Raw genomic sequence first — 22,231 nt, forward strand, 5'->3', positions numbered from 1 at the left:
ATGTTCTAGGTTCCCTAGCGTGGAGAAACCATCTCAAGTGTCTACCCTATCAAACGCCTTCAGAACTTTGTATGTTTCAATGAGATCAGCTCTCATTCTTCTGAACTCCAGGGTGTATAGACCTAGTTTACTCAGCTTCTCATCCCAGGGACCAATCTAGTGACCCTTCGCTGCACCACCTCCGTGCAAGTATATCCTTTCTTAAATATGGAGATCAAAACTGCAAACTATACTTCAAGTGTGGTCTCACCAAAGCTCTGTACAATGTAGCAAGATGTCCTTGTTCTTATACTCTAATCCCTTTGCAATAAATGCCAAAAAGCCATATGCCTTCTTCATTGATTGCTGTACTGTACCTGAATGCTAACTTTGTATTCTTAGAACCATAGAAAAGTTACAGCACAGAAAAAGCCAAGTCCTCTGAACACAACAGTTACAAGACACACATCTTTTAAAAAATATCGTTTCTATTCTTACTACCAAAATTAGTAACTTCCCCACCTTAGTAACTCCATCTGCCACCTTGTTGCTCGTGCACTTAACCTGCCTCTATCTCTTTGCCACCTCTTTGTATCCTCTCCAATAGCTTGTATTCCCACCTAGCTTTGTATTATCAGAAAACTTAGATGCATTATTCTTGGTCTCTTTGTCTAAGTCACTAACGTAGACTGTAAATAGCTGAGGCCCCGGCACTAATTCTTGCAGCACTGTCACAGCCTTCCAACTGGAAAATGTCCCATTTATCCCTACTCTTTGCTTCCTGTCCACTAACCAATCCTCTATCTTTGCTAATATATTACTCCCAACTCAAGGTTATGTAGGGTAGTTTGTGGGAGATTAGCCAGGAGTGCTTTAGAATAGTCTATTCCAAAAGTAACGAAGGCAACAACAAGCAGTTGAGCTGATACAGGGCAAAGTTGGAAGATGTTACAGAACTGGAAAAAGGAGGCCTTAGAGATGGCATGAATAAGTGGTCAGAAGCTCTTCTTGGGGTCAAATATGACAGAAGATTGTTTTAATCTTAGACATTTGCCCGGGACATGAATGGTATCTAGGGAACAGAGTTTTGAGTGGAGATTGAAAAAATTGGTTTCATCTTCCCAATATTTAACTGAAGGAAATTTCTGTTCATGTAGATGTCAGATAAGTAGTCTGAAAATTTAGCAAATTTAGCAACAGTGGAGAAGTCAAGAGTGATAGTGGAGAGTAGAGCTCGGTGTCGGCAGCGTACAGGTGAAAACAAACGTCGTGCCTTCGGATAATGTGGCCAAGATTTGAAAAGGAAAGAGAGGTTGGAGATGGGGTGTTGGTTTTTTTGAGAGGAGCGATGATTGCCGATTTAAGGAGAGAAGAACAATACCTGAGGAGAAAAATCTGTTAACAATATCAGCTAACATGGGGATCAGGAGGGGAAGGTGGAAGGTCAGAAGTTTAGTGGGAATAGGATCAAGGGAGCCAGAGTCTCATGGACAAAATAAGCTCAGAGAGGGCAGGAGGGGTGTTAAAAGAGATGCAAAATCAGGGCTAGGGCAGGGGGCAATCATTGGGCATGAGGGAGGGACGGACATGGCATAGGCAACTGATTGGATGTTCTCCACCTTAGTGACGAAAAGGTCCATGACCTCGCACTGTGTGTTGGGGGTGAGGGAGTGCAAGACAGGGGAGGGAGATTTAAAATGACAATTTGGAGTAGAGAAAAGAAGCCAAGTTTATATTTGCATTCCAAGAAGATCTGGAGCGGTGAGCATTTTCAACAGGCAGGCATGGGACCCGATAGTACTTAATGTGCTCTAGCCTGATGTGACAGTGGATCGCTAAACCACCATATCGTTTCAAGTCTGTGCCCCTTGGACTTAGGGAGAGGAAATGAGGGCTGTACCAGGTGAACAGCCAGGTTGAGACATAATAATGATATTTTGGGGGCTAGGATACTAAAGGTGGAAATGAGGGAGTAGTTGAGCAAATCATTAGCTGAAAAAAAATGGGGTAAATGGGGGAGGAGGGATCAAAGGCTGGATGATTGGGATTTTGAAAATGTAGTTGTAAATTAATTGGGGATTGTTTTTTCCAGGGTCAGATACAGAAAGAGGTAGGGTTGGGGACATGGAAGGGGAATGTGAGGAGTGAGTGGTACAAGGAAGTGATCAGCAATGGCCTCATTCTTGTCTAATATAATGGGACTAACAAGACCACATGAAATGACAAGGCCAAGGGGGTGGCCTTGAATATGATTTGGGGAATTTATGTGGAGGGAGAGATTTAGGAAAAATAAGAAGGCAGTGAACTCAAGAAGAGAGAGAGCGCGTGAGGATTTGGGTGGAGGTTTAAATCATGGAGGACAAGAAGTTGTTTGGTGAAGAGACTGAGGAAGGAAATCCGTGAAGCTATTGTACTTGGGAAGGCGATGGAGAATGATGATTTTGAAAGAGTTGAGAAAAGTGGAACAAGGTGAAAAGATCAGAGAAGGAGAAACTGCCAGAGAAGGGGGTCAGGCCAAATTGAGATTTGGTTACGAGCGCCACATAGCATCATGACGTTCATTGCAGCAAAGTGGTGAGGATGTAGCCAGGCATGGAGGTGTCCTCATTCCTCAGCCAGGTTTCTGCTAAAGCCATGATGCAATCATCCACAATAAGTGCACGGATCACAAGGGCCTTGCTCATGAGTGAATGAACATTCTGGAGGGAAAGCGCGGTGGTGAGAGCTGAGTCCACTGAGTCAGCAGTGAGAAGGGTAGGTTGAAAAGGAAGGGGATTGGCAAGATTAGCCCCAGTGGGCACATTGGGTGGGAATGCTGATGAAAGACTGGGATGGGGAAAATTGGGTTTGCTGTTCGTAATACCTCAGCGCCAAGTGCCCCTCGGAGGATGCCAGGTTACAGAGGAAAATTCTAGGGTTATCTAAGAGGGAATCAAGCCAGGGACAGTAGCAGCAGAGCAGGAAAGTTGAGGAGTACTGAAGGGTTGGAGAAGGGAATCGGGAAGGTAGAACAATCGAGAGTGGAGAAGAAGTGAAAGGAAGCATAACAATAAGAGAGAAGTCTTGGAGGGTTAAAGAGAAAAGAAGTTTAAAAAAAAGAGCAAAGGTGGAAATCAAGTGATGGATTCTGTTCTCTCTCCCACTTGGCTCAGCACCTCACTGTCCCCCCACCACCCCCCACCCCACCCCAACCCCCCCACCCCACCCCACCCAGCTTCCAAGGTCAAAACTCTAGACTTTCCAACATTGAACTTACAGGCTGAAAATTTTTTAAATCCAAGTTTGACATCACCTATTTGATTTTTCCTGACATACTGAAGCTCTCTACCCTCTTATTTTTAATGCTTACCCAAAATATTGGATTTGAGACTTCTAAAACACATTTCAAATAGGGCCTTTAGAGTCAACAGACAGAAGTAGACTTGCACCGCACAAGTCTGGACTAGACTCGAACACTGGTCCCCAGAAGTGAAACCTCAGTACATCCAAAGACTATCTAGCAAAGAAATTGTAAACATTTTACCTATTGCAGCTGAAGCATTACCTGAACGAAGAACAGTCCACCTTTACATATGGCATAATGACTTTTACGTAAATTAAGATACATACCCATGGCTCGGAATAGAAATTAACTTTTCCATGTTTGAAAGAACCGTCCTCAATATTTCTGGTGTGCGATTAGACCCAAGCTCAGTTACGATAAGAGCTTTGCTAATGTCTACAAAATGTAAAAGGCAAACAATTACTCAACTAAAACAATGGCATGATTAGTATCATCTAACTGCAAATCTGTTGCGAGTGTATAAAAATGGCATGGATACAGGGAGCTCTCCAGTAACTTGCAAAATCATGTATCAGTACTAGGAAATTGACATATGAGAAAGAGTACAATACTTCACATTCCCTGATTCCCTTGTGGAATTATTAGATTCTTCACCTTTTGAGATTTCTTTTGTGGTGGAATTTGACCTCCACAAGCAACCAAATCTACCAAGACTCAAAAATCACGGGCTGACAAGTTTGTCAATTTTCAGATGAAGATCAGTAAAAGGGGATGAGAAAATTTAAGATCATCTCCCCTTATTGGCTTAATGGATGATGACACCATTTACTGAAGTGCTAAGCCATACAGAAAATAGGATCCCATGGTGCTGCTGTGCTTTAGATCTCAGTTGAATCAATTGGTCTAAAGATCCCTCTGCTAGGGAAAGAAAACTTATACTAGAATTGTGCAGCTAAAACCATCAGGTGAGAATATGACTGGATGGGCTATAATGCTCTCAGCTGTCAAACAGCTTGCTGATACTCGCCATCTAAGCTTGCACATGAAGACTGGCCATTTATGCAAGTTACTGGCGAGCTGTCTGTATCCATGACAATTATAACCCAGCAACAGAAAACTGGAAAACAAAAAAAAATTACAGTAATTTATAGGAGAGAGGGGAGAAATTGGGAAAAAATTAAAACAGAATATTGTTATCAGTTTACTTCAAAAAAGACACCACCATGTCATTGAATGACAAAAGCAGTGCTACATAGCTGGAGGTGTGATCTTTCAAATGAGAATGTGAGGGTCTTTAAAAGGGTGAAGAGAAGATTTACCAGAATGGTTCCAAGGATGATGTATTTCAGCTACAAGGTTAGACTGGAAAATCTGGGGTTGAACTCCTTGGAGCAAAGGAGATTTAGGGGAGATTTGATAGAGGGTTTCAAGATTATCAAAGGATTAGATAAGGCATATAAAGAAAATCTGTTCCCATGAGCTATCGGGCAAAGACTGCTGGATATAGGCATATAAATAGTAAAAATAATAAATAGTAAAAGTGTGGTAAAAGGAAGAGTAGAGCTGATTAGGGACCTATAAGGGAATTTACACGTCGGCGAAGGGGTCATGTCTGAGGTATTAAATGAATACTTTGCATCTGTCTTTAGCAAGGAGGGAGATGGCTCCCCAGGCCTTGGCAACAGATGAGGAAACTCTGTCACTAGATGAGTTCAAAATTGATAAGGAGGAAGTGTTAAATTGACTGTCAGTGCTTGAAGTTGACAAGGCACCGGGACTGGATGAGATGCATCCAAGGATATTGAAAGAAGTGAGAGTAGAAATTACAGGGGCACTGGCCATAATCTTTCAGTCTTCCCTAGACTCAGAGGTGGTGCCAGAGGATTGGAAAACTGCAAACATTATGCCCTTGTTCAAAAAAGGTTGCAAGGATAAGCCCAGCAATTACAGACCAGTCAGTTTAACCTCAGTGGTGGGCAAGATTCTAGAAACAATTAATTGGGATAGAATTAGTAGTCACATGGAAAAATATGGGCTAAGGAAGAGCCAGCATAGATTTCTAATGGGGAAATCATATTGAACTTGCAGTTTTTTGAAGCGGTAACAGAGCAAGTAGATGAGGGTAATGCTTTTGATGTAGTGTACATGGACTTTCAAAAGGCATTTGATACAGTGCCACACAACAGACTTGTGAGAAAGTTATCGCTCATGGAATAAAAGGGACAATAACAACGTGAATACAAAATTAGCTAAAAAATAGGAAACAGGAAGTAATGGTAAATGGATAGTTTTTGGGTTGGAGGAAGGTTTGTAGTGGAGTGCCCCAGGGGTCGGTATTGGGACCCTTGCTTTTCCTTATATATATTAATGATTTAGATCTTGGTGTTTAGGGGGCAATTTTAAAGTTTATGGATGATTGAAGTATTGTGAACTGAGAGGACAGCGGTGTGGAACTTCAAGAGGACATAGACAAGTTGGTGGAATGGGCAGAAATGTGGCAGATAAGTTCAATGTGGAGAAGTGTGAGTTGATACATTTTGGTAGGGAGAACATGGACAGACAAAATACAGTAAGGGGTGAAATTTTGAAGGGGGTGCAGGAGCAGAAAGACTTGGGTGTCTACGTGCATAGATTATTGAAGGTGGCTGGCCAGGTGGAGAGAGCAGTTAATAAAGCATATAGTATCCTGGGCGTTATTAATGGGGCATAGAGTATAAGAGCAGGGAGGTTTTGCTGAATTTATATAAGACACTCGTTAGACCTCAACTAGAGTGTTGTGTACAGTTCTGGGTGCCACGTTATAGGAAGGATGTGAACACATTGGAGAGAGTGCAGAAGAGGTTTACAAGAATGGTTCCAGGGATGAGAAACTTCAGCTATGAGGATAGATTCGAAAGGTTGGGACTGTTCTCCTAAGAGAAGGAGGCAGAGAGGAGATTTGATAGAGATGTTCAAAATCATGAGGGGGGCTGGACAGAATAGATAGGGAGAAGCTGTTCCCACTCATAAAAGGATGAGAGGGCATAGATTTAAATTGATTTGCAAAAGAAGCAAATGCAATGTGAGAAAACAAAAATTCACACTGAGTGGTTTGGGTTTGGAATGCACTGCCTGGAAGTGTGGTGGTAACAGGTTCAATCGAGGCATACAAGAGGACATTCGATGATTATTTCAACAGAAACAATGTGCAGGGGTACGGGGAAAAGGCAGGGCAATGGCACTAAGTTAATTTGGTCATTGGAGAGCCAGTGCTGACATGATGGGCCAAATGGCCTCCTTCTGTGCCAATGATTTAAGGTTTTGGGCAAGAGAAATGGTGGGAGGTGGTGGAATGCAAGGAAGAGCTTTATTTTACACATCGAGAGATAATGACATGGAATTTGCTTTCCGCCAAGGCGGTGGACGCATAAATTATCAATTATATCGAAGAAAATTGGATAGGCACTTGAGGGAAATAAATCTACAAGGCTATGGGAAAAGAAAGGGGCTGACTTGATTGCTTTATAAAGAACTAGCCAAGGCTTGATGAGCGGAATGGCTTCTTTCTGTGATATATCAACTCTATTAATTTAAAATTAAGTCCCAGGTTAGTATTCAAAATAAAAGCAAACCACTGCAGATTTTGGAATACTGAAATCGAAACAGAAAGTGCAGGAAAAACTCAGCAGGTCTGGCAGCATTTGTGGAGAGAGGGACAGAGTTAACGTTTCAAGTCAAATGACTCTTTTCCTGAACTGAAGTGAATTCCAGGAAACACTATGCAGGAGACTCAGATACTGAGGCAGTCTGTGTCCACATGCAGCAAGACCCGACAACATTCAGACTTGGGTTGACAAGTGGCAAGTAGCATTTGCATCAAACAAGTGCCAGGCAACGACAATCTCCAACAAAACAGAATCGTACCATTTCCCCTTGACATTCAATGGCATTACCATCACTGAATCTTCCACTATCAACATTCTGGAGGTTACCATTGACGACAAACTGAATTGGGCTAGTCATTTAAAAACTGTGGCTACAAGAACAGATCAGAGGCTGGGGATTCTGCAGAGAGTAACTCACCTCCTGACTCCTCAAACCCTGTCCACCATCTAAAAAGCACAAGTCAGGAAACTGATGGAATACTCTCCACTTAACTGGACAATTGCAGTTCCATCAACACTCAAGAAGCTTGACACCATCCAGGGCAAAGACAAGAGGGCAATAATAGTAGGAGACTTCAACTATCCTAATATCAACTGGGATTCAAACAATATAAGGGGCACTTAGGGAGAAAAATTCATGCAGTGTGTCCAAGAAAATTTTTTCAATCAATTAGTGACAAACCAAATGAGAGGAGATGCAATTCTGGACCTAGTCCTGGGGAACGAAGAAGGGCAAGTGGGTGAAGTGACAGTTGGTGACCATATCGTGGACAGTGATCACAATTCAGTTGGATTTAGCATTACCATGGAAAAGGACAGAGAGAAGGCAGGAGTAAAAGTCTTGAACTGGGGGAAGGCAAATTTTGCAGAAATGAGAAGGGACATGGCTGAGGTGGACTGGACAGCACTGCTGGAGGATAAAACAGTGGAAAAACAGTGGGAAGCACTAAAAAGCAAGATCCTAATTGTACAAAGTAGACATGTGCCCTACAAAAATATGAGTGGTACTGCCAAATCTAGACCCCCCTGGTTATCTAGAGGAATACAGGGGAAGATCAAACAGAAAAAGAAAGCATATGATAAACACAAAGAACTAAGCACTGCAGATAGCCTAGATGAATATAGGAAGTGCAGGGATGAAGTGAAAAAGGAAATAAGGAAATCAAAGAGAGGGCATGAAAAAAGATTAGCAAGTAAAGTTAAAGATAACCCAAATATGTTTTACCAATACATTAATGCCAAAAGGTTAGTTAAGGAAAAAGTGGGACCTATCAGAGATGAAGATGGAAACTTGTGTGTAGATGCAGAGGCAGTGGGAAGGGTTTTGAATAAATATTCTGTCTCCGTGTTTACAAAGGAAAGGGAGGATGTAGATATAGTGGTCCAGGAGGAACACTGAGATATTGGACGGGATAGTCATAAAGAGAGAGGAAGTACTCGAAGGGTTGAAATCCTTGAAAGTTGATAAGTCACCAGGGCCAGATGGATTGTTTCCGAGGCTGCTGAAGGAAGTCAGGGAGGAGGTAGCAGATGCTCTGAGGATGATTTTCCATCTTCACTAGATACAGGGGAGGTACCGGAGGACTGGAGAAATGCAAACCTAGTTCCATTGTTTAAAAAGGAATCAAAGGAAATGCCTAATAATTATAGGTCAGTTAGTCTTACATCGGTGGTGAGCAAATTAGTAGAATCAATCCTGAGAGATAGGATTAACTGTCGTGTGGAAAAGCATGAACTACTCAGGGATAGTCAGCAAAGATCTGTTAAAGTAAGGTCTTGTCTCACAAATTTAACTGAATTCTTTGAGGAAGTGACAAGAAGGGTTGATGAAGGTAGTGCAGTGGATGTTGTGTACATGGATTTTAGCAAGGCATTTGACAAGGTCCCACATGGCAGATTGGTCAGGAAAGTAAAAGCCCATGGGATTCAGGGAAATGTGGCAAACTGGATAAAAGGTTGGCTTTGTAACAGGAAACAAAGGGTAATGGTCGATGGATGCCCTTGTGAATGGAAAGTTGTCTCAAGTGGTGTTCCACAGGGTTCGGTGTTGGGACCCTTGCTGTTTGTGTTATATATTAACGATTTGGACGTGAAGGTGGGGGGCACGATTGGGAAATTTGCAGATGACACAAAGATTGGCCGAGTAGTGGATAGTGTAGAGGATAGCCATAATCTTCAAAATGATATAGATGGGTTGGTCGAGTGGGCGGTAAAGTGGCAGATGGATTTTAACATAGAGAAGTGTGAGGTCATACATTTAAGGAGGTCAAATAGTTACAGGGATTACACAATAAATGGGAATATACTAAGAGGGGTAGATGAATTGAGAGATCTTGGTGTACAAGTACACAGGTCCCTGACGCAGCAGTTCGAGTAGGAAAGATTGTAAAGAAGGCATATGGAATGTTCTCATTAATTGGCAGAGTATAGAATATAAAAGTAAGGATATAATGTTGGAATTGTATAAAACACTGGTGAGGCTACAACTGGAGTATTGAGTGCAGTTCTGGTCACCACATTACAGGAAGCACAAAATAACTCTGGAGAGCGTGCAGAAGAGGTTTACAAGAATGTTGTCAGGGTTAGAAAAATGTAGCCACGAGGAGAGATTGGATAGGTTGGGGTTATTTTCCTTAGAACAAAGAAGACTGAGAGGTGACTTGATTGAGGTGTACAAAATTATGAGGGGAATAGATAGAGTGGACAGGATAAAATTGCTTCCCCTTGGTGGAGAATTCTGGAACCAGCGGACATAGATTCAAGATAAGTGGCAGGTGTAGGGGGGACATGAGGAAGAACTTTTTTACGCAGAGGGTAGTGGGTGTCTGGAATTCGCTGCCCAAGTTGGTGGTAGAGGCAGAAACTCTAAACTCTTTTAAAAGTACCAGGATCTGCACCTTATGTGCTGTAAGCTGCAGGGCTATGGGCCAGGTGTAGGAAGGTGGGATTAGAAAGGGCACTTGGGTGTCCTTGGGCTGGCATGGACAAGATGGGTCGAATGGCCTCCTGCTGTGCTGTAACTTTTCTATGGTTCTAAGTAATAGAATTATTACGGTGCAGAAGGAGACCATATGGCCCATCATGTCTGCACCGGCTCTCTGAGCATTTTAACTTTGTGCCAATCTCCTGCCTTTTCCCTGTAGCCCTGCACATTGAATAATGATTTAAATAGAAACAATACCCTCTTGAATACTTCAGTCGAACCTGCCTCCACCACACTTCCAGGCAGTGCATTCCAAACCCTAACTACTCACTGTGTGAAAAAGTTTTTTCTCATCTTGCATTTGTTTCTTTTGCAAAACTCTTTAAAACTGTACCCTCTGACTCTCGATCCATTTACGAGCAGGAACAGTTTCTCCCTATCTACTCTGTCCAGACCCCTCATGATTTTGAAAACTTCTATCAAGTCTCCTCATAGCCTTCTCCTCTCAAAGGAAAACAGTCCCAGCTTCTCCAATCTTTCCTCATAATTGAAGTGTCTCATCCCTGGAACTATTCTCATAAACCTCTTCTGCACTCTCTCCAATGTGTTCACATCCTTCCTATAGTGTGGCACCCAGAAGTGTGCACAATACTCCAGCTGAGGTCTAACCAGTACCTTATATAGGTTCACCATAATCTCCCTGCTCTTATACTCTATGCCACTGTTCATGAAGCCTAGAATACTGTATGCTTTAGAAGCAACCCTCTCTACCTGTCTTGCCACCTTTAATGACTTATGTACATATACACCCAAGTCTCAACTCCTGCACATCCTTTAGAATAGCATCATTTATTTTGTAAAGTCTCTCCATGTTCTTTGTACCAAAGTGCATCACCTCACACTTCTCCACATTGAACTTCATTTGCCACCTACCTGCCCACTCCACCAAATGTGTCAATGTCCTTTTGAAGTTCTACACTGTCCTCCTCACAGTTTACAATTCTCCCAAGTTGTGTGCTGTCTGCAAACTTTGAAATTGTCCCCTGTACACCAAGACCTAGATCATTTATATCTAATCAGGAAAAGCAAGGGTCCCAATACCGACCATTAGGGAACACCACCACAAACCTTTTTCCAGCCCAAAAAATACCCATTAATCATCACTCTGTTTCCTATCCCTCAGCGAATTTTATATCCACATTGCTACTGTCCCTTTTATTCCATGACCTATAACTTTCCTCACAAATCTGTTGTGTGACACTGTATCGACCGTCCATATACACCACACCAACAGCCTTGCTCTCATCAACCATCTCTGGTACCTCTTCAAAAAACTCCAGCAAATTAGTTAGACACAGTTTTCCTTTAACAGATCCATGCCAATTCTTCTGAATCAATACACATTTTTCCAAGTGACTATTAATTCTATCCCAAATAATTGTTTCTAAAAGTTTTCCCACCACCAAAGTTAACTGACTGGTCTGTAATTGCAAGGCAGACTTTTACAATTGCTGGATTGGGATCCCATCCACCACCTTAAACATTTACTCCCTCCACACTAATGCATAGTGGCAGTAATGTGTACAATCTACAAGATGCACTGCAGCAACTCACCAAGGCTCCTTTGTCAGCACCTTCCAAACCCATAACCTCCACACCACCTAGAATGACAATGGCAGAAGATTCATGGGCACACCACCACCTACAGGTTCCCTACAAGTCCCTCACCATCCTGACTTGGAAATATATCGCCATTCCTTCACTGTCACTAGGCTAAAACCCTGGAACTCCCCTCCTAACAGCACTGTGGGTGTACCTACACCACATGGACTGCAGCAATTCAAGAAGGCAGCTCACCACCACCTTCTCAAAGGCAATTAGGGGTGGGCAATAAATGCTGGCCTAGCCAGCAATGCCCATATCCCGTGAATGAATAAGTAAAATAAAAACTACACCCCAAAAGTAATTAAATGGCTGAGAAATGCCATGGAACGTGTAAAGTGCTATATAAAGGCTAGGTTTTGTTTCTTTTGAACAGGCTGATTGCGGAAGTGGTCCACCTGAAATAAATTTCTATTTGTGATGCAAAGTATGCTGGCATAAGTGCTCAGAAGTACACAATTGTGCTCTAACCACAAGGTCAACTATGGACCGAGTAATTATTTAGTATTAGAGTCATTGTGAAAAGAGAACAAGAACATTTATATCTGCACAAATTAACTCAAATTAACAATGTTCATGAAAGATGGGCAATAAATACTGGCCTAGCCAGCAATGCCTATATCCAACTCATCAACCATCGCCGGTACCTCTTCAAAAAACTCCAGCAAATTAGTTAGACACAAATTTCCTTTAATAGATCCATACCAATTCTTCTGAATCAATCCAAATTTTTCCAAGTGACTATTAATTCTATCCCGAACAATTGTTTCTAAAAGTTTCTCCACACCGAACATAGTCACTTGGAAAAACGTGGATCGATTCAGAAGAACTGGCATGGACTTAAAACTTAAAAAAACTGAATGCACATGTATGACAGATTAGACTTCAACACATATTCAAATTGTATGAAAGCAATGACATCAATTACCACCACCCCAAATTGCAAAAATGCCAGGTACCATACCACAGAGAAAAAAAAACATAACTCCACCAACTTTCTGCCTCTGATAATTTACAATGGGTCACTGAGTGGTACATCCAAGTTGGCTGGACTGTATATTTGGTGACTGAAGATTTTCAAATGAAAACATTCTTTTGCATCCCCAAACAACCACATGGGAGAAAGAATGGATCTGACTACAAAAGCAGACTGTTATGGATCTGTTGGCTTTAATGTTACCCAGCAGAAACAACCCAAAACAAATCTGGGATGTTAATTCAAAAATCAGCATTCCAATTTAAATGAGCATCTTTTTAAAAAATTGATAAAAGTACTTGCATTTCTAACAATTAAATTTATGATGGCTAGATAGTAAAATCTGCTACTTGGGCATAATTTTTGACTGCTAAGATTACTGGTCATTAATTAACTTCTTCCCACTCTCTCTTTTCCACTATTTAGCTCAGAGCCACATGTGGGCATCTCTGGTGGCCCAGTTTCATTTTTGAGGCCTCCAATACGAGGGAGCTTCAAACTTTCTCTTCATAAATACTTATCAAAGATACCATGCTAATTTACTATTCTCGCAACTACAAGCAATTCAAAGATACTAACTCACCTTCTTGTCCAGATACTTTCAATTGTTTGCCATTGCAAAATGCACCTTGCCCTCTTCGAGCTGTATACATTTTGTCCTCCACACAGCTAAATACAATCCCAATTTCACTCTATATGCAAGATATAGAAAATGAGATACTCAGTACACTAGGAAATATATTAGCTTCATCTGTTACAACTGTGTTGAAATGGAAAAAAATATGGAAATACAATTCAACAATAACAACTTGCATTTCTATACTGGCTTTAACATAGTCAAAAGCACCAAGGTGCTTCACAATAATCAGTCAGAATTTGACACCAAGCCAAAGAAGATGGCATTACGGCAAGTAACCAAATGCTTGGTCATGATGGTAGGTTTTAAGCAACATAAAATGTTAGAGAAGCGGAGGAGTAAAGTTTAGTGAGGGAATTCCAGAGTGTAGGGTTTGGACAGCTGAAAACATGACCACCAATGGCGAGACAAAGGAAGTGGGGGATGTACAAGAGGTTGCAGTTGGAGGAATGCAGAGGTTGTGAAGGGTTTTTAAGAACTGAAGGAGCTTATAAATTTAAATAAGAAAACAAAAAGTAGTAGTAGACCATATGGCCTTTTGGGCCTGCTCTGCTCTTCAATATGACCCATGGCTGATCTTCTGCCTTAACTCCACTTTCCCGCCTACTCCCCCATATCCCTCGATTCCCTGAGACACCAAAAATGTGTCTATCCTAAGCCTTAAATATACTCACTGATGGAGTATCTACAGTGCTCTTGGGCAGAAATTTCCAAAGATTCACAACCCTTAGAGATAGTTTGATGCAAGGCCACGGAGAGATCCGAATGCCAGAATGAGAATTTTAAATTTGAGTTGTTGGACAGACAGCCCAATGTAGGCAAGCAGCAGATAAATCCTAAAACGTGAGTAATTGAATGTCAATTCAATAATCTTAACACAATTCCTGCCCACCATATAGCACATACTTTACAACTTTCTCATTGTTTACAATTGTTTCAATTGCTTCCCAACATTAAGTGATTTAATGTAACAGAATATATTCAGAGCACAAAAATAAATTCTGTACAAGATACTTGCATTACCTGTTTATTCACAGAAAAGCCAATCGAAACCGCTACAAATGGAAACCTGAAAAAAAGATTTCCCCGAGTTGAGTAAACAATTTACACTTGTTAACTTCACACCAATCATTTTCAAATCTCTTTAAAAAAAAGTTTTAAAGCTTTGTTGTGATACTTTGAAATGCAGAACCATATTCAGACAACACTCCCTAAGCACACTCTAGAAAATCAGCTTCAATTTATCAGATCTACACAGCTTATAAAGTACACATTTCTCCATAACATGAAGCCTTTCCCAGCCAAATAGCATACCTGTGAACAAAATTAGTGGTCCCATCAATGGGATCAATTATCCATGTTGGATTGTCCGTTAATATACTTGGTGCTCCATCTGCAACTGACTCTTCACCAATAAAACTGAAATAAACAAATGTTACATTAAGGCATAAAGTTCTTAACCATCTTGTAGTTTATTTGGGTTCCGCAGAATTTTCACACTTCACGAACAACTATTTTCTGTCACATATTGAATCCTGTATTGCAAAAGCTATGGCCCACAAACCGTTCTCGCAGTACTCACTGCTTCACTACCATACTAGGACAAATGTTTTTCACTGAAACAAAACTTTGATGAATGTGAAATGGCATCAGCAGTTACCTTTTTCTTATAAGAATCAATGGGAAAAAATTGCTATAGTCTTTAGAAAAGTATCTCGTTCTTCCTACAATTGCAAAGTTTTCAGAGCACAGAGCATATTCCAAAGACAGATTAACATTACCATTAAGGCATTTCATCCCAAACTAAGATGTATACACTAAATTTTATTCTGAAATTTATTGCTGAGCATATTTTTGTGGTGTATTAATGTGGTACAGTAGTGCTCAGAATTATACCTCATACTCAAAAGATTACAATAATCCTTTACCTGTGGGAAGGAAATTTTTCCTTTAGTGTGCTTATTATCATTTTTTCTACATTTTGATCAGTCTCGGTCACCAGGTCTGCAGGGGAACTTTTAATCTGAACAGTCTGCTCTTTTCTCAAAGCTTCACAAATAACCTGTAAAAAAAAATCAGTAACTTAACAAAGAGAGTCTAACAGAAGCTGTCTCATTCGTTCAACTTTGTGATTCCTACAGGAACAAAAATTTGCATTTCAGTCTCTTTGAAGATATAATATATCTTTCTATATTAATATTTTTGCCTCACTTTGGCATCTATTAAAGGTTTGGCAAATTAAAAATTTGAATAAGTTAAATAAGAAAAGATATAAACTAAACCTAGTGCAATGTAGAAAAATTCTGAATGAACCAACACTTGCTCAACTAACAAAATACAGATTAAAAAAAAATTCAAATAGTCAACTGATCACAAAGTATGTTTCCACACTTTCTTGCTAATGCTAAAAGTAAGGTACCTCTGTAAATTTATATATTAACAGTAGACACTTTCAAAATACATTTTGGAATCTAAGAGAAGATAGGATATGTACGAAATGCATGTCATGTAAAATTTTATCAGTTTAATTAGTGAGAGGCTGCTACCTCTCAGGGTTGTGAGCTGGTTATGCAAACCTCCCTCACTTACATGAAGAAAATTTACAACAATAGGATATATAAATATGCTTTTGTGTTCACATTTTTCATGTTTCATAGTTAAAAAGGAATTGGATGATGAATAAAAATGGACTAGATTTCCAGGAGGCGGATAATGGCAGAGAATACAAAGAATTTGTTGTGCAGTGCAGAACAGTAATGCCCTATCATCAGTGGTACAGTTGACTCTTAAAAGCTGTGACACTTTTAACTGATACTTGATTGAAGCTGTAGTCACGATACCTATTCGTTTTATTTGCCAATGCATTTAAGTGAAGTTTACAGATTAGCAATTTTTTTGTGCATCAGTCCTTTAGAAGGTTTAATCATAAATCGTATCAAGAGACAAACCCAGGCCATGTATTACATAATATAGTAACTTAATTTTCAAACTGCCAGTGTTTCATACGAAAGTCATACACTTTCACAGATGAGATATAAAATTCTGAATTTCATGTAGTTTGCTAGGAGATAAGTAAACTTCATGTGCTGTTTTTAGACCTAGTCAATGTATTAAGTTTCCAGCACATCAAGCAATGCTACAAGAAAATGTTCCTATTACCTGCATTCCACTACCAGATCGTAAGCTCTATCGTGGAAAGGACAACTTTTGATAGAGCTTTTGGGACTGCAACAGTCCTCAAAGATGATGGTTAATGTAGTTGATTGCAAAGGTGGGTGGGGTAGGGTCTGCCAGCCTGGCCTCAACAATAGGGAAGAGGGGTGTGGGAAGGCCTTGGGGGACAGGAGCCTTCAAAGGGCACGGGGCTCCCATAAAAGTGGTACCACCCTTCACCTTGACTGGTCACTAGCCCGAGCAGCAGAGAGAGAGAGAGAGAGAGCGAGAGCAGGGGGGCAGGAACCATAAAATCCCAGACAGAAATACCAAAATGACAACGACATTTCCTGAGAAGGAAAAAAATACGCTCTACCCTTCTTCAGCAAAAACACAGTCTCTTGAGAACACAAAGCTGTGCTCACAGAACAAGAGAGTCACTGAATTTTTGGTTTGACAAAGGACTTAATCTTCATATCAAAAACACTGGGCTTCTGATGTAATTTATGAGGATTGTCTATGCGTTCCGAGTTAGTCTTATGAAATAAAGAAAAGGAGTTCAAAATGATTTTGTCATGCTAAATTGTCCAGCTGAACATTTAAAAATAGTATTTTAGCAGAAAACAAACTTCCCTAGACAGCTTAGGATTTGTGGGCAATATCTACTGAGCACAGAAATTATGCACATTTCCAATTTCATTATTTACTCACTGCACCAGCTTGTCGGGCAACAGCAACTGCGGCCTCCATACAATCTTGCCATGGATCTGATGCTGCACATTTGTTTGCCATCTTTCAACTGTGAATCCCTGTACAAAAATAGTCATAATCTTAAAGAATTAATTCGTTCTGCACATTCATACAGCTCAAGCAAATAAGGTTATTTTTTCTGCCTGTTAAGATGAAAATCTTAAGTGCAGGCTCAGACTCATTCTGGACTTAGAAGTGTGTGCGTGACCAAGATTTTGCAAAATGCAAACAGCAAATGTTATCCAGTTCAGCAGGGTCAATAGTAAAGAAAAACCACCATAGACAATAATGAGCCATTACATTTGCTCTACCTATCCAGTATTACACAGTTCATATGATAAAAGCAAAAAAACTGCAGATGCTGGAAATCTTCCAACTAGGCACTTTACAGCCTTCCGGACTGAATATTGAGTTCAACAATTTTAGTTCATGAATTCTCTCCTCCATCACCACCCCCTTTCCGATCCCCCTTTTATCCAATAATTTATATAGATTTTTCTTTTCCCACCTATTTCCATTATTTTTAAATGTATTTCCATCCATTGTTTTATCTCTACCTTTTAACCTATTTCGATCTCTTCCCCCCACCCCACCCCCACTAGGGCTATCTGTCCCTTGCTCGTCCTGCTTTCTACCCTTGATGTCACCTATTAGCACATTCCTTAGATAATATTACCACCTTCAAAACCTCTTTGTCCTTTTGGCTATCTCCACTTATCACTGGCCCTCTATCCAGCTCTACCTGTACCCCCCCACCACCACCCACCATGCCCCCCCCCCCCCCCCCCCACCCCCCCCGCCACTTAAATCAGCTTATACTTCACCTCTTTTCTATTTTTCCTTAGTTCTGTTGAAGAGTCATACAGACTCGAAACGTTAACTGTGTTCCTCTCTGCAGATGTTGTCAGACCTGCTGAGTTTTTCCAGGTATTTTTATTTTTGTTTTATACAGTTCCTATCCTTTCCAAGGACTTCAGTAATGAACTAAGCACACAATTAAATGTGTTAATCTGTTGTTTGAGTGGTTTCTGCTGTTGCACTTTTTCCACTCATGTTGCACAATATTAAGCTTTCTCTGTAACTTTAATAGTAATGGACCACTGATCCTCGTATTGCAAGCTGCTTCGGTAAATTTCCACATTTGCTTATGTACTAAGCAATAAAGTTTCCTGTGCTGCAGGACTCAGCAAAAATAAAATCTACTGGCCATGTTTCCATTTCTGCATTTTGAGGATATGCATAATTTAGTCAATATTTATGCAAATCAAGTCATTAAATTCTTTCATATCTATATAGGATTCTGCATTATCTGTCAATCTTATGCTGTATCCCAATGGATAAGTGTAAATAGAAGTCAGAAGCAAGTCAAATACCAAACCAAGATATAAAAATGGAAGATCAATAGGCTGTTATAAATCACTTTATGACTGCTTATGTATCATTCCATACCAGGCCTGTCCACAGGTGGCCCGCAGGCCAGAACACAGCCCACAACACCTCCCTCCAGCTCAGGTGCAGGGCTTGTCAGAATGTGTGCGGGCGAGAGAGAAGACAGTGGGGGGTGGTGAGGACGTGAGAGAGTGAGGGAGTGGGAGTGAGGAAGAGTGTGAATGAGAGTCTGGATCACTCCCATTCTCAGGGTTCTCAATCTCCCTCACCCCCACACACCAATACACTCACACAGTGGGTGACGGTGAGTTAGTGAGCACCCTGAGACTGGGACACACACACTCCCACCCACTGATGTTCATCTTTATTTATTACTCATTCTTCAAAATGATCAATTTATTGCTTTGACATTGCTGAACAAATAAAAACAAATTGTTTCTTTTCATACCTCAGCCTTTTTTTCAAATTCATGTTTAATTTTATGCCAAATCTTATCTTACAACATTTGCTCACTGGCTCCTTCAGTGAAAAAAAATTGAGATGTGCTGCCCCACCCCTCGCCCTGCCTGTCACCGTCATGCGAACAGGCTGGACAAACCTGTTCCATAGTTTTGTTTAATGCTTGTATACAGCTGTTGTGTTTCAGGAAAATTGCTCTGCTGACCCACCCCGTACATAACATTATTTATGAATGAAGTGTTGTATAACAGCAGAAAGGGTATTCGATTAATATTTATACTGCAAAAGTGCAGATTGTGGTAAGCAGTGATATCTGCAAAACCATGATATAGACACAAAGATAAAAGCAAAAAACTGCGGATGCTGGAAATCCAAAACAAAAATAAAAATACCTGGAACAACTGTGTTCCTCTCCGCAGATGCTGAGTTTTTCCAGGTATTTTTATGATATAGACATAGTCCGTGTTAGTTGCATTACCTGTACATAAAGGACATGCATACCTACAGCTAAAAGTTTGATGCACAGTTTATAAGTGTGATCATTATACTTTTGTATAGTTGCTGAGATTGTACATAAACCAGAGCCCCCCCATCAACAGACATTGGAGCAGCATAAACATTGTTTTATCGGATCCATTCTCCACTTACAATAGGTAAACAGGTCACTCGACTTCACAGACTGCAGCATCAAATGGTAAATGCACTAAATGACCTATAGGTTCTGTGTAAACTATCAGGGAATTCTGTGCTTGAATGCACTGAGGCATCTCACAAAAGCTTAGTCACAAATTTACAGTCTGCTGGTTGTTTATCAACCATGTTGAAGTGCAACTTGAACTTTCATGCACTTCTGCTAAATACAAGGTTAGGGAACCTACCTTTAATTACTCACTTTTTTCTCTTTGAAACTAGTTAATCTGCATGTTTATATTTCATACCTAACCCAATAATCATAATTAACTTCTCAGCTAAAAAAGGTCATAGGCTTTTCTCCAGAAAGAAAAATACAATAACGGATTTCTGAAAAGAGAGTCATGTTGCCAAAGCTTTTTGTCTTGCTTCCACCAGGACAAACACAAGAATTCCAAGTTTCAAATGTTGACAATAAATTATATGAGAGGAGAAAAGGGTGCTAATTGGTTGGCAAGACAACTCTAATTGCCTGAGTGTTTCCATGGAGAAAGCAACAGGGAGCTATTGGCTCCCCAAGCTCCCAAGTAATTTAAAAAAGGCACAAGACTTGAACATATCCCTTTTGTTTGCAGAGAACGGATCCCTGCATAAGAATGTAATTTGTGTCTAGAGTGGTGTTATGAGCTCAACTGATTATCATAAATTGGTTGCTGGTGTAGCTGTCAGCACATTCAGGATTGTTCAGCAAATGCTGCCCAATCACGGAAACATATCTAACAGCAGACATTTTGTTTTGGGTTTTGCATGTGTGGATTAGTTGACTACAGTCTGTACTCTACCTATTACAAACAACCAAAGGAACATGCTGTTCTAGCCTTGAGCCTTTTTTTGAATTACGAGAGAGCTTGGAGAGCCTACAGTTCTCCATGGCAATATCTCAGCCAATTAGCATCTACTTGCTAACCAATCAGCATGCTTTTTTCCTGTAGTATAAACTGCGATCATTTAAAATTTGGCATTCTTGCATTTGTCCTGATGAGTGCAAGACGAAAAGCCTCAGCAACAAGTCTCTCTTTTCAGCAATATTCAAGTTCTATACTACTGTGTCTTCCTGTAATATATGATCACTTCATTAGCATCATGTGCTTTCCAGCATTTAATAATTTTATTTGCAGAATGCTGGTGAAACAAAACCTGAAAGGTAGCAATGAAGATCAAACATTAAGGTGGGGGTGGATGGGCGGTGGGGGAAAAAGAGGGGGATCAACCCTGCTTCAAGGAGTCCAAAAAAGCTTGCCAGACTTAACACCAGGCATATCTAAAAATGAGGTGCCAACCTGGTGAAGCTACAATGCAGGTCTGCATGCATGCCAAACAGCTGAAGTAACATGTGACTGTGCTAAGCGATCCCACATGCAATGATTGGATCAAAAGTTTTGCAGTCCTACCACATCTAGTCATGAATGGAGGTGGACAATCAAACAATGAACCAGAGAAGGAAGCTCCACATAAATTTCTCCCTCTCAATGATGGAAGCCCGGCATTTTAGTACAAAAGACAAGGCATTTGCAACCATATTCAGCCAGAAGTGCATGGATGATCCATCTTGGCCTCCTCATGAGGTTCTCCAGCATCACAGATGCTTTGGTGAGCCCACCAAAGAAATGTGTACAGTTTTGGTCTTCATATTTAAGGAAGGATACATTTGCATTGGCGACAGTACAGCGAAGGTTCATTAGATTTGCCCCCGGGATAAGAGGGTTGTCCTATGATAAAAGACTGAGTAAATTAGGTGCTCTCATTGAAATATATAATTCTGAAGGGGTTTAACAGGGTAGACACAGAGATTGTTTCTGCTGGCTGAGGAATCTAGAACACAGAGGCACAGTCTCTCAGGATAGAGGGTGAATTGTTTAGAGAGATTAGGAGAAATTTATTCACTCAAAGGGATATAAATCTTTGGAATTTTCTACGCCAAAAGGCTATGCATGCTTCATCTGTATTTAAGACTAGGATAGACAAACTTTTGGGCTCTTAAAGGAATCAAAGGATACGGGGAGCAGGCAGGAGAATGGAGTTGAAGCCCAAGATCAGCCATCATCGTATTGAAAGGCAGAACACGCTCGATGGGCCATATGATCTATTCCTGCACCCATCTCTTGTGTGTTCTTATTCCAGCTTTCAACCAATTAGACACTCCATGTGATACCAAGAAATAGCTGAAAGCATTGGATACAGCAAAAGCTGTGGGCCCTGACAATAGTCTAGTAACAGTAGTACTGAAGACGTGCTTCAGAACCAGCCAGGTTCCCAGCCAAGCTGTTCCATTACAGCTACAATACTGGCATTTACCTAACAACGTGGAAAATTGCCAAGGCACGTACTGTTTACAAAAAGTAGAACAAATCTAATCTGGCCAATTTACCGCCCCTACTCTTGATTATCAGCAAAGTGATGGAAGGTGTCGGTGACAGTAACAGTTATATCAAGTGGCACTTACTTAGCAATAACCTGCTCATTGATGCTCAGCATAAGGTCCTCTTGGCTCCTGGCCTCATTACAGCCTTGTTCCAAATAAGGACAAAAGTGCTGAATTGGAGAGTTGAGGTGAGAGTTGTGTTTTTCTTCCCCATGTGCTTACTTATTAAACACCAAGGCACCAACCACACAAGGGATTGGTTATCACAAAAATACATAGGTTCATTTATTAAGGATTGAGAAGTTGGTAGAAGTATTGCACAGT

General features: G+C 40.6%; 1 protein-coding gene across 2 annotated transcripts in view; it reads right to left on the bottom strand.

The window, feature by feature from the left end:
• Nucleotides 1–22,231, bottom strand: part of impa1 (inositol monophosphatase 1) — a 39,058-nt gene that overhangs the window by 9,058 nt on the left and 7,769 nt on the right. For both annotated transcript variants that reach the window (XM_041189979.1, XM_041189977.1), the window contains exons 2-7: nt 16,969–17,066; nt 15,033–15,166; nt 14,419–14,523; nt 14,128–14,173; nt 13,051–13,159; nt 3,589–3,697 (exon numbers count right to left, since the gene is read on the bottom strand). In XM_041189979.1, the coding sequence (XP_041045913.1) occupies nt 3,589–3,697; nt 13,051–13,159; nt 14,128–14,173; nt 14,419–14,523; nt 15,033–15,166; nt 16,969–17,049 (584 nt within the window). In that variant the 5' untranslated portion in view covers nt 17,050–17,066. The remainder of the gene's footprint in view (nt 1–3,588; nt 3,698–13,050; nt 13,160–14,127; nt 14,174–14,418; nt 14,524–15,032; nt 15,167–16,968; nt 17,067–22,231) is intronic.

This window comes from Carcharodon carcharias, chromosome 6 (assembly GCF_017639515.1).
Source record: "Carcharodon carcharias isolate sCarCar2 chromosome 6, sCarCar2.pri, whole genome shotgun sequence".
Lineage (NCBI taxonomy): Eukaryota > Metazoa > Chordata > Chondrichthyes > Lamniformes > Lamnidae > Carcharodon > Carcharodon carcharias.